Source organism: Thamnophis sirtalis, unplaced genomic scaffold (assembly GCF_051295495.1).
Source record: "Thamnophis sirtalis isolate CommonGarterSnake01/CBP01778 unplaced genomic scaffold, rThaSir2_p1.2 scaffold_8, whole genome shotgun sequence".
Lineage (NCBI taxonomy): Eukaryota > Metazoa > Chordata > Lepidosauria > Squamata > Natricidae > Thamnophis > Thamnophis sirtalis.
This window is the reverse complement of record NW_028261388.1, coordinates 12,084,856-12,097,186: the sequence shown is the minus strand read 5'-3', so window position 1 is coordinate 12,097,186 and position 12,331 is coordinate 12,084,856. Positions and strand designations below refer to the sequence as shown.

Genomic DNA, 12,331 nt, shown 5'->3' with positions numbered 1-12,331 from the left:
AAACATTTTAGCACATCTGTGGAATCCCAATTCTGGAAGTTACATCAGATTCCCACCCAGTTGAAAATTCATGATCTTGTCCCCACACCCACAAATCCATCACATGGTCCAATCTTCTTCCACGCTGGCATCTCCACCCAGCTGCTTCCGGTCAGGTGCAGAGGTGCGGAGACAAAAGATGACCTTGGCTACTAGAAAAGAATGACAACAACACATTCCACCATTCTACTCCTTTCTGTTCCCCGCTCCCAACTACTACACTAATGAAACAGCATAATGAAATAAGAGAGAGTGTGGCAGGGCAAAGATCCTAAAAGGGATATAACTGCAGGCCTGACATCCTGATTATTTCCTCTTTACATGCAGATAGGGCATTTTGCCTACTAGCTAAGACAGTGGTGGTGAACCTCTTTGTCATCGTGTGCTGAAAGCATGCCCACACCCATAATGCAATGTGTGCATGACACCCCCCCCCATGCATGCGCGTGTGACCCCCCTCCCCTCCACTTTTTGCTTCCAGGTTGGTGCAGGAGGCTTTCCAGTCCCAAAACGCCCCCCCCGTGCTCCATTTTGGCCCTGGAAGGCCTCTTGCATCAACCTGGAAGCCAAAACAGGACCTTGGGCCCCCCAAAAGTGCTTCCCATGCATGCATCCCACCCACCCCATGCAAGGTGTGTGCGTTCCACACATGCCCTCTCGCCACATGCGTGGCAGCAACCTGAAGACCAGCTGGCCAGCAGGAAGCTTTGCATTTGGATATGTGCAACAATCATCCTTTCATTTCACCCATGTGGTCAACCATTCCGGATATTATCAAGCTTTGTACCTGGCTTCCATTGGATTTCAGAGTATCCTTCTTACAAATGATAAGAGGTCCCACCAGACCAGACTGAGTATCCATCATTGGATCAGTTGCTGAATAATAAAGGTACGTGAGGCATGCTGGATCATTGGGGGTAGGTCCAACACTTTCAGGAACTCTCCATTCATACTTAAAGGTGTCATAAGGTTTAACAAAAGCTCCCGGCTTTGGATATCCTTAAAAGAAAGAAGTCAAAAAAAGTTCTCTCTCTGGGCACACTGAGAATATACACTGCTGAACAAAACTCCGCACTTTCAACAGGAAGAGCATCCGGCCATTAAACACTCTGCTAGCTCAATTAACTCCATTCAGTTGCCCAGACTCCACCCGCAAGGGATTATGGGGTTGTTAAAAGACGATGATGATGATGAACATCGACTCACTTACCGTCAGCATAAGGGAATCCTTCCGATGACTTATCGAAAGCTACGCCGTGGGGCATCATGCTATGGTTCTTGTCTCCTCTATTGAGAAAAGTAACCAAGATGGTATCACCAACTTCAGCTTTGATAACTGGGCCTTGAAATTAGAGGTGAAGGAATGAATTGTTTAAAAAGGATTGGTTGAAAGCGTCATCTTATCTCTACACTGGAAAATGTCCCTGCTTCCTTCAGCCTCCGCCCATTCATCCTTGTGACTCTCACTCTCTACAATATTTTCTAAGAAATCACTTTACAAGCTCCCTTTCTCCGTGTAATCAGATATTTTAACAGATTAACGGAGTTGGAAGGGACCTTATAGGTCATCCCTCCATTAATGCAATTTAGGATTGCATTGGCTTTTTTGCTTGCCACTGCACACTGCAGCTGCCGCCAAATTGTACTCCCAAATTATATTCTCAAATTGTACTCTCACCAGTCAGCTGCAGCCCATTTTATTATCTTTTTTTGCCATCGTTGTTAAGTAAGTCACTGCAGTTATTAAGTGAATATGACTTCCTCCTTTAACTTTGCTTGTGGGAAGCCAGCTCGGAAGGTTACAAATGGCGGCCCCAGATGAAGAGTTCAACTGTCATAAACACATGCCGGTTGCCAAATGTCAAAAATTTTGCTGCAATGGTCGTAAGTGTGAAAAATGGCCATAAGTCTCTTTTTTTTCAGCGCAGTGGGTGGTACTGAGCGGTCACTAAACAAATGGTTGTAAGTCGAGGACTACCTGTATCCAGTTTAGTCACATCTCCCAATTTATGGCTAAATGTCTGTGGAGAGGTGGAGGAGGAGGAAGAGGAGGAGGAGGGGGAGGAGTGGAGGAGAAGAGGAGGAGGAGGAGGAGAAGGAAGAAGAGGAGGAGGAGAAGGAGGAGGAGAAGAAGAGGAGGAGGAGGAGGAAAAGGAAGAAGAGGAGGAAGAGAAGGAGCAGGAGGAAAAGAGGAGGAGGAGAAAAAGGAAGAGGAGGAAGAGGAAGAAGAGGAGGAGGAGAAGGAGGAGGAGAAGAAGAGGAGAAGGAAGAAGAGGAGGAGAAGGAGGAGAAGAAGAAGAGGAGAAGGAAGAAGAGGAGGAGGAAGAAGAGGAGGAGGAGAAGAGGAGGAGGAAAAGGAAGAAGAGGAGGGAGAGAAGGAGGAGGAGGAGAAGAGGAGGAGAAAAAGGAAGAGGAGGAGGAGGAAGAGGAGGAGGAGGAGAAGAGGAGGAGGAGGAAAAGGAAGAGGAGGAAGAAGGAGAGGAGGAGGAGGAGGAGAGGAGGAGGAGGAGGGAGAGCAGGAAGAGTTTCTTGGATGAGAAGCAAAACTTCTTCCCCAAGGAAAACCCATTCCGGCTGCCTTTTCAAAAAGCACCTTTGAGATAGACATAACCTAGTTTCGTTTTCATTCACTGAAATGTTGTCTTCTAGGGTTTAAAGTTCCCCGCACAGAGAAAACTACATCTTAACAACACAATGCTATTAGGAAGCCCACCCCTGCAGTACGATGTGGCTGAGTTCTGATGCAGGCATTATTTCAGCATCATTGGCTAGGGTTTCATCACTGCTTGCTTGGGTTCAGAACAGCTCTTAATAGGTCCCGTCATCAGAGTGGGGTGTTTGACTCCAGTGTGGGGTGTCTGACTCCCCCCCACACCACCACCACCAAAGTTTTCCCCACCTCATACCAAGTATGCCAAGATGAGCCTCTGAAGCCGGTCGCTTCTTTCTTCTGCTAAAGCTCCCATCGGTGTAGGCAACATACTGGACTTTCCAGTAGCGCCCTCCAATTCGATCGTTTCCTTGTCTGAAGTAAGGAGCTGAGTCGCTGTGAAAACATGACGTCTGAGTGTCAGTGTTGTGCTGGCAGCAGAGTCGGACAGTGAGGAGGCTGGGGAGGAACATGGGCCAGTTCTGGGGATTGAGGGAAGCTCAGACAAGGGTTTTGTGTCAGAGGCAGAGAGCAGTGCCTCTGACAGCAGTGAGGCAGAAGAACAGCTGGAGCCTGTTCCCAGTGTGCGCATGCGTAGAGCTGCCCAAAGGCAAGAACAACTAAGAAAGCAGGATCGACTTAAGAGTAAAGCCACACCTTGAAGATGATTAGCCCCTCCCATAGGAAACAAAAGAGGAACGAATGGGGAGGGCACTTTTGCAGGGAACCATTCATTCAAAAAGTCCCGAAAGTTCTGTTTGTGATTATAAGAGACTCTGTGCCAAGTTTTGCTTTGCCCTGTATTTGGAAACTAGCTATCTGGCAGGGCTGTAAATGAGATAAGGTTCGTGTGGATAAACATTCCTCTGAAAGACTGTTTGCTAAAGCCATGCTGACTGTGAATGAAAGGAATCCACAGTCGTGTAAATAAAAGGGGTTTTGTTGGGACCAAGACTTTGCTTCTTACTTTCTATGGAAGCCTGGGTCAGAACAGTCGGTTACAGTAAAGATTCCTGTGGATTTGTAATGCTGGGATACCTAATAGGGCAACCTGATTCATCTACCTGTGTAGGTGACTTGTAAACCAGATGATAAGCAGGGACAGAAGTTTAGGAAAACAAGAGTTTGCTCATGGTCAAATGTCTATGGACATTCTCAGTCATCCAGGTCATGGTTGTCCCAAAGGTGCTTTTTCAAGAAGGAACCAGTTTTTCTGATTTTTCTTTGAAGACGTTTCACTTCTCATCCAAGAAACTTCTTCACCTTCCTGGATGAGAAGCGAAACGTCTTTGAAGAAAAACCAAGAAGTCCGAAAAAGCACCTTTGGGATGTTTTCTCATTGTTACTTAATGAATTTCCATTCAAATCAATTTGTGATCTGAATCTGGAACTTCAGCCAAAAACTCTGGTGGCACAGTGGTTAGAATGCAGTATTGCAAGCTGACTCTGCTCGCTGCCAGGAGTTCGATCCTGACTGGCTCAAGGTTGACTCAGCTTTCCATCCTTCTGAGGTTGGTAAAATGAGGACCCTGAGATTGTTGGGGGCAATAGGCTGACTCTGTAAACTGGAATACTGTATCCAGTTTTGATTGACACGATGTAGAAAAGGTGCGGAGACTCTAGAAGGAGTGCAGAGAAGAGCAACAAAGATGATTAGGGGACTGGAGGCTAAAACATACAAAGAACAGTTGCAGGAACTGGGTATGTCTAGTTTCATGAAAAGAAGGACCAGGGGGAGACATGATAGCAGTCTTCCAATATCTCAGGGGTTGCCACGAAGAAGAGGGAGCCAAACTATTCTCTAAGGCACCTGAGGGCAGAACAAGAAGCAATGGGTGGAAACTAATCAAGGAGAGAAGCAACTTAAAACTGAGGAGAAATTTTCTGACAGTTAGAACAATTAATCAGTGGAACAACTTGCCTCCAGAAGTTGTGAATGCCCCAACTCTGGAAGTCTTTAAGAAGAAAATGTTGGATAGCCATTTGTCTGAAACGGTATAGAGTTTCCTGCCTAGGCAGGGGGTTGGACTAGAAGACCTCCAAGGTCCCTTCTAACTCTGCTATTGTATTGTATTGTATTGTATTGTATTGTATTGTATTGTATTGTATTGTATTGTATTGTATTGTATTGCTTAGAGAAGGCTGTAAAGCACTGAAGTGGCATATACGTCTGCTATTACTATTATATACAATATAATATACAAAATGCATAACCTGGTACACTTCTTCACTGACTCACAAACTAGGTTCTGAGTTGGCAGGAGACATTAAACCAAAATCATTTGATGCTAAACCTAATCAAAAAGTTCACATTATGAAAATACAGCTTGTCAGCTACCTGTTCTGACCCCCCTCCTTGCTTGTTCACAAACGACAGCCAGACAGAACTTCAAAGGAAATATCTTTATCAGTCCTGGCTCAAGCTGGCTGCGAGCCCCAAAATAAACATAGATAAAGTCTCTGGCAAAAAGTTACACAGCAAATGCAAAAACAAAACTCTTACAGCAAACCAGGTTTACAGAAAGCAAATCACTTATCCAAGTGCCTCTTTGAATCACGGAACTGAACTCACGACCAAACGAACGAACGTTGACTTCTGCCACTAAGGCGTGGCACCATCAGTCTTTTATCTGCAGGAGAAGACCCTAACGAGCAACAGCTGCTCATTATCCTGCATCCTGAAACAACTCACAGGTTTCTGCTGAGTCACAACAGCTACCTGTGTTCTACCAACACAATTGTGTGGGACCAACGAGTTAATTTAAAAATTCCAGGTTCTTATAAAGTAGTTTTGCAACTTTTGTTAATGGGCGGGGGGACACATTAATAGAAGAGGAAGGAAAAGGCTTGGGAATGAAGACATTAACACAATAAAAACCACACAGGAGGCTGACCTGTCAGTAGCATTTAAAGGTTGTCCAGTGAATGTATTAATACCCCCAGGTCCGTAATCCCAGAGAATTCTTTCAGCGGCAATAAAATATTTTCTTTTATGACCACTCCAGGCCCGAGTGATATTTTGACCACAAGACTTGATGTCATATAATCCTGACATACCAGCTGCAGGGCAAAAAATAAACAGGAGAAGCATTTAATCACTTTTGGTTTCATCCCACAAAAGATGACTTTATTCCAAATGCTTATTACATGCTCAGTGTTATCAGTTACACTCCTGGGTCACTGCAAATCAATTCGTAAATGAACTGACTCATAATAGCAATAGCAGTAGCAATAGCAGTAGACTTATATACCGCTTCATAGGCCTTTCAGGCCTCTCTAAGCGGTTTACAGAGAGTCAGCATATCGCCCCCAACAATCTGGGTCCTCATTTTACCCACCTCGGAAGGATGGAAGGCTGAGTCAACCCTGAGCCAGTGAGATTTGAACCGCTGACCTGCTGATCTAGCAGTAGCCTGCAGTGCTGCATTTAACCACTGCGCCACCTTGGCTCCTTGACTCAGAGGTGGCATTCAGCTGATTCGTATCGATTCGCCCAAACTGGTAGTGGAAATTGTGGGTGGGCCTGCTCACCCGCCCGGCTCTATGCCGTCCTATTTAGGCATGTTTTTGAGGCCGGGTGCATGTGCGGAAGGCACATGTGGAAACAAAGCGCATGCACAGAAGGCCAGGTGTATGCACGGAGTGTGCACATGTACCCGTCCAACCGGTGATAACGAAATGTGGCACCCACCCCTGAACTGACTCACATTTACCGTATGAATGGTCTCAATAACCCCCTTTTGCGACCTTCTGACCAACAAAGTCAATGGGAAAGCGAGATTCATTTAACAACTGTACTTATTTAACAGCTGTAGTGATTCACCTAACAACGGTGGCAAGGAAGGTTGTAAAATGGAGTAAAACTCACTTAACAAGTGTCTCACTTAGCAATTGTGCCAGAAGCTTTTTTTTTGAGCCTCTGGGAGGGCGAAAATGGCCTCCCTTGTGCTCCGGAAATCCTCCTGAGGCCGGAAATGGGCCCATTTTTGGACATCCAGTACTTCTGGTACACCTGTTTTTCACCCTCCCAGAGCTTCCACACCAGTGGTGGGTTTCAAAAATTGTTCGAACCTACTCTGTGGGTGTGGCCTCCTTTGTGGGAGTGGCTTGCCGCCCATGTGACCGGATGGGAGTGGCTTGCCACCCATGTGACCGGATATGAAGATGCCGACGACACTTGTCAGAACCACCTTAAATTACCTCACACACAGCACTGGCATGCATAAGAATAGGATGTAAACTTGTTTTTTAAAAGGCATCTTTGGTTTGCGTTAAAACAACTTCAACACACGCAATGTTCTGATTGCACCACAAACGCTGTAGTCATCCTTACCTTTCACAGAGGCACTGAGTTTTATAAATATGAGCATGAAAGTGTAGAATAATCATATCCAAGGACCAGTGGTGGGTTTCAAAAAGTTTTGGAACCTCTTCTGTAGATGTGGCCTGCTTTCCGGGTCCACTGGTGGAACCTCTTCTAACCGGTTCGGTAGATTTGACGAACCGGTTCTACTGAATAGGTGCGAACTGGTAGGAACCCACCTCTGCTCCACACACATCCTGTACTTACCTTGCATCCAAAACAGGCCACATGGGGACTCCCAGGAGGGGTGGGGTGGGAGGGGCGAGGTCTGTGAAACTACCGGTTCGGCGAACCAGATTAAAAATTAACATCTGGTTTGCCCAAACCGGCTGAATCCCACCCCTGAGCCAAGCTGGAGAAACAGCTTGGGTTAAAACCTAGTTAGATTCAGGTCTGCCCTGGATTTAGGATCAGCTTAGATTCAAATACTACCCCAGATCTGACTTGAGAAGTTTCCACTTAGAACATGGCACATGTTTCTGGATTTCTAACATGTCTCTTGCTTGTTGGATTGTTTACCTGGCATGTGATTGTTGACTTCGCAGTTCACAAGCCATTCCCCAACGTTTTGGGCAACCATTCCTGCTGTGATCAAGGTGGCCGGGAAAAGGCTAATGACATCTGTCCTATATCCTCTCTTAATCAGGGCATGATCCAAGAAGTGCACAGAGTGAACGTCCAACTCGCTCCCCATTCCAATCAAGTACCAGGACACTGAATCGCCAACACACATTTCCAAGCCGGGGATGTTTCCGTACATATATCCATTGATTGCTATAAATGTATAACACGCAGAAAAAATAGCAAAAGTTAGGAGAAAGTCTTGATAATATGCTCCTAGCATTTGGTGTGTTTAAAAAACAACAACAGCATTTTGCAATGTTAGGATTTAAATATCTAAAGGAAATGCCGAAGTCCAGTGTGAAACGAATTGCCAACAATGTTCTCCTGAATTGGCTAATCAGGGGATAGATGGCCATCTAGCTGGAATTCTATAGTGTTGTTGCTCAGAGTGGTGCGGTGGCCTAGAGGGGGAGCTCTCGCCTCACAATCAGGAGACTGTGGGTTTGATCCTAGGTAGAGGCAGATATTTCTCTTTCTGGGCACACTGAGAATATATCAGCTGAACAAAGCTCTGCATTGGCTACAGGAAGGGCATCTGGCCATTAAAACGCTCTCCATTGAATTGCCCAGACTGCAACCCACAAGGGATTATGGGGGTCGTTAAATGAAGATAATTGTATTATTTGCTCTGCAGGTGGTAGGATTTAAGAGTCAGCAGTGTGCTGCAGCTACCAAAAAAAGCTAATGCAGTCCTAGGCTGCATTAATAGAGGGATCGCATCAAGATCACATAAAGTGTTAAAAGGCAAATGTTCCCCTCGCACATATGGGCTTGCTGTTCCCGACCCTAGGGGGCAGTGCTCATCTCCTTTTCAAAGCCGAAGAGCCAGCGCTGTCCAAAGACGTCTCCGTGGTCATGTGGCCGGCATGACTAAATGCTGAAGGCGCACGAAACACTGTTACCTTCCCACCCCAATAGGGTGGTTCCTATTTTTCTACATGCATTTTTACTTGCTTTCGAACTGCTAGGTTGGCAGAAGCTGGGACAAGTAATGGGAGCTCACTCCATTACACGGCGCAAGGGATTCGAACCACCAAACTGCTGATCGTTCTGATCGACAAGCTCAGCATCTTAGCCACTGAGCCACCGTGTCCCTATGTGAAGTGTTAGTGCCACTTTAGAATGTCTTGGTGAAGCCACACTTGGAATATTGCCCTCAGTTTTGGTTGCCATGATATTAAAAAGGTGCTGAGCCTCTAGAAAGAGTGCAGAGAAGAGCAACAGAGATGATTAAGGGACTGAAAGCTAAAACCTATGAAGAACGGTTGTAGTAACTGGGTATGTCTAATCTGATGAAAAGAAGAACTAGGGGAGACATGATAGCAGTGTTCCAATATCTCAGGGGCTGCCACAAAGAAGAGGGAGTCAAGCTATTCTCCAAACCACCTGAGGGCAGGACAAGAAGCAATGGATGGAAACTAATCAGGGTGAGCACCAACCTAGAAATGAAGAGAAATTTCCTGTCAGTAAGACTAGACAACTTCTAAGTCCATTTCAACTTTTTTATTCCAGGTTTCTGCACCACCTCATTCTTAGAAGACTAACAGGCAATTCCGGACTATTCCCACTGTTTATTTGTGGCTAATCAAAACAAAATTCTAAGGTCATAAACTGTTTCTGCCCATATTTACTGGTTATTGAATTAATGGAACCTAATCAGACCTCAAATTCCTCTTTAGTTCTGAAACTGTCCTGTCATCTTTCAGGTTGATTGCTGTTGTCTTCTTCTTTACATTTTAGTCCTTCGTGCACAATTGTGTACTTGCACGACATTACACTAAGCTCCAGTAGATTAATATGGAGGTCTTAATAAAATAATAATGAATCTCACCGGCTTCAAATCCACCCTCCTTTTCTAGATCACATAATCTCTCTTTTCCAGAGAAGATGCTGAAATGCAGTGGTGACATTTTTTTTTTTACTACCAGTTCTGTTGGCATGGCTTGGTGGGCATGGCAGGGGAAGGATACTGCAAAATTCACATTCCCTCCCCACTCCTATGGGGAGGATATTGCAAAACCTCCATTCCCTCCCCACTCTGGAGCCAGCTAGAGGTGGTATCTGCTGGTTCTCTGAACTACTCAAAATTTTCACTACCATTTCTCCAGAACCTGTCAGAACCTGCTGAATTTCACCCCTGCTAAAATGTCACCATTTGAACACAGAACATAGGGCCAGAAGGATCAGTGGTGGGTTTCAATTTTTTTTAGAACCTCTTCTGTAGGTGTGGCCTGCTTTGTGGGAGTGGCTTGCCAGCCATGTGACTCAGTGGGAGTGGCTTGACAGCCATGTGACTGGGTGGGCGTGGCCAAGTTGTAAAATGTGGTGAAACTCACTTAACAACACTCTTGCTTAACAACCAAAATGTTGGCTCAGAAACTCTGGCATTTGGAGCACACAAGTCTTAAAGCTGTCAAGTTACAAGACCCATGCACCCCTAACCCTTTAGAAAAAAAAAACCCAGGGGTGTTCAAACTTGACAGGTTTAAGACTTGTGGACTTCAACTCCCAGAATTCCTCCTCTCGCTCTTCATCTTGATGATGTGCGGACGGGCAGCGGGAGGGAGCTGGAACCGGTTCTAAACAGCACTGTAGATTTGTGGAACCTCTTCTATAGAAGAGGTTAGAACTGGCAGGAACCAGGGCTGGGTTTCAACCGGTTCGCACCGGTCCCTGCGATCCGGTTGGTCGCCGAACCCGGAAGTAAGTAACTTCCGGGAACGGCGAAGCCCCCCCCCCCCCGCGCCCGCGCGCGCCCGCACACCCGCGCCCGCTCCTTACCCGGTTTTTTTGAATTTCGCGCTTTCCACGCATGCGCAGAATGCCTGCGCGATCCTCCAGGAGCAGCTGGAGCATCGCGCAGACGCTAATACACATGCGCGCGCCGCGTGCGTGCACATGCGCGCCGCGTGCGTGCGCGAGGACGCCGCGTGCATGCGCGAGGACGCCGCGTGTGTGCGTGCGCGAGGACGCCACCGGCCTCGTTCCAACCGATCCGGTTGGAACGGGGCGAGAAACCCACCCCTGGCAGGAACCCACCCCTGGACTTGATTCAAGTATGAAACACAACTGCAAATGAAAGATACTTAGCCTTGTAAACTCCGTTTCAGCCTGCAAGCAATCGAAGCATAATGAGCCATGGTGACGCAATGGTTAGAATGCAGTACTGCAGGCTAGTTCTGCTGACTGGTGGCTGCCTGCAATTTAACAGTTCAAATCTCACCAGACTCAAGGTTGACTCAGCCTTCCATCTTTCCGAGGTCGGTAAAATGAGGACCCAGATTGTTGGTGGGGCAATATGCTGACTTTGTAAACCGCTTAGAGAGGGCTGTAAAGCACTGTAAAGCGGTGTATAAGTCTTAAGTGCTATTGCTATAAGGCCCTAATAATATTATTGAAATGTAATTTACAGTTTCAAGTTTCAAGAAAAGCTGAAACCGCTAGATATCGCACTCCACACTAATGGCTGTAAAAACAACATCTTACAATGGCAACAGTTATGGCAACAACTCACATAGCATCATATTGCTAAGCTGAAAATCTTCATCCTGTTTATCGACTGTAGCAGGATCTAAGCAAAAAGTGTTAATGTTCTCATCCAGGTACCAGCTGTAATTTTCATCTATGTTGCTGAACATCAGGGCAAATCCTTTGAAGCTGTCTGCCAGGGAAGCTGAAGTGTTGTCTAAAAAGCCTTTAAAAAGAAATTGAGAAAACCCTCTTAAGGAAATGTATTTGGAACATGTTCAAATCTGCTAAAATACTCCAAGTTAGAAATAATGTACTTAAGAATCAGCAATATAGCAGACACAGATACCAGGCATCTAGGGTACCCCTAAATTATTTTTTTTAAAGAACTAAATATTGTCAAAATCTTGCAAGGTTGCCATATTTTTTTGCAATGTTGAAATATGGCAGCTTGCAAGATTTCAGGTAACAATAGTATAATTCTAACAATGTGCACTTTGCAATGTGCAAATTCTTATATATATTTAAGGGTGAGATTGCAGACTTCTTACCAGGGAATTCTTGAGAGGGCATATCATTTCAGAAAAGGATATGGTGGCTCAGTGGCTAAGACGCTGAGCTTGTCGGTCAGAAAGTCGGCAGTTTGGCTGTTTGAATCCCTAGCGTCGCGTAACGGAGTGAGATCCCTTTACTTGTCCCAGCCTCTGCCAACCTAGCAGTTCGAAAGCATGTAAAAATGCAAGTTGAAAAATAGGAACCACCTTTGATGGAAAGGTAACGGTAGCTCACTCTGTTACATGGCGCTAGGGATTCGAACTGCTGAACTGCCGACCCTCCTGATCAACAAGCTCAGCGTCTTAGCCACTGAGCCACCGCACACCTTTAATTAGTAGTATCAATCAGCAGTAGATATTTTTATTACCTTGGCTTTTTCTTTTATTTTCTTTTTGTTGTACTGGAAGGGTGTTATTTTCTTCTAAATTTGTATGTGGTCTGCTATTATGCCTATGAGTAATTTAAACACTGTAGGGAAACTTGTTTTGAGCCTATAGTTTCCTAGTATTGTCCTTTTTTGCTGGATCTTTCTGAATTAGTTGCCAGTCATTAACCAGTCTCCTTTATACAATACTTCATTTAGCTGTTTAGCTACAATTGGATGTAAGTTAGTGAGATATTTGAGTCAAAAG

At 45.5% G+C, this 12,331-nt stretch overlaps 1 protein-coding gene across 1 annotated transcript in view; it reads right to left on the bottom strand.

Annotated features, from left to right (window-relative positions):
* Positions 1 to 12,331, bottom strand: part of HEPHL1 (hephaestin like 1) — a 44,523-nt gene that overhangs the window by 25,192 nt on the left and 7,000 nt on the right. Inside the window, exons 4-9 of the mRNA XM_087722030.1 lie at positions 11,191 to 11,370; positions 7,572 to 7,826; positions 5,584 to 5,749; positions 2,946 to 3,085; positions 1,250 to 1,381; positions 827 to 1,038 (exon numbers count right to left, since the gene is read on the bottom strand). Of these exons, the coding sequence (XP_087578156.1) occupies positions 827 to 1,038; positions 1,250 to 1,381; positions 2,946 to 3,085; positions 5,584 to 5,749; positions 7,572 to 7,826; positions 11,191 to 11,370 (1,085 nt within the window). The remainder of the gene's footprint in view (positions 1 to 826; positions 1,039 to 1,249; positions 1,382 to 2,945; positions 3,086 to 5,583; positions 5,750 to 7,571; positions 7,827 to 11,190; positions 11,371 to 12,331) is intronic.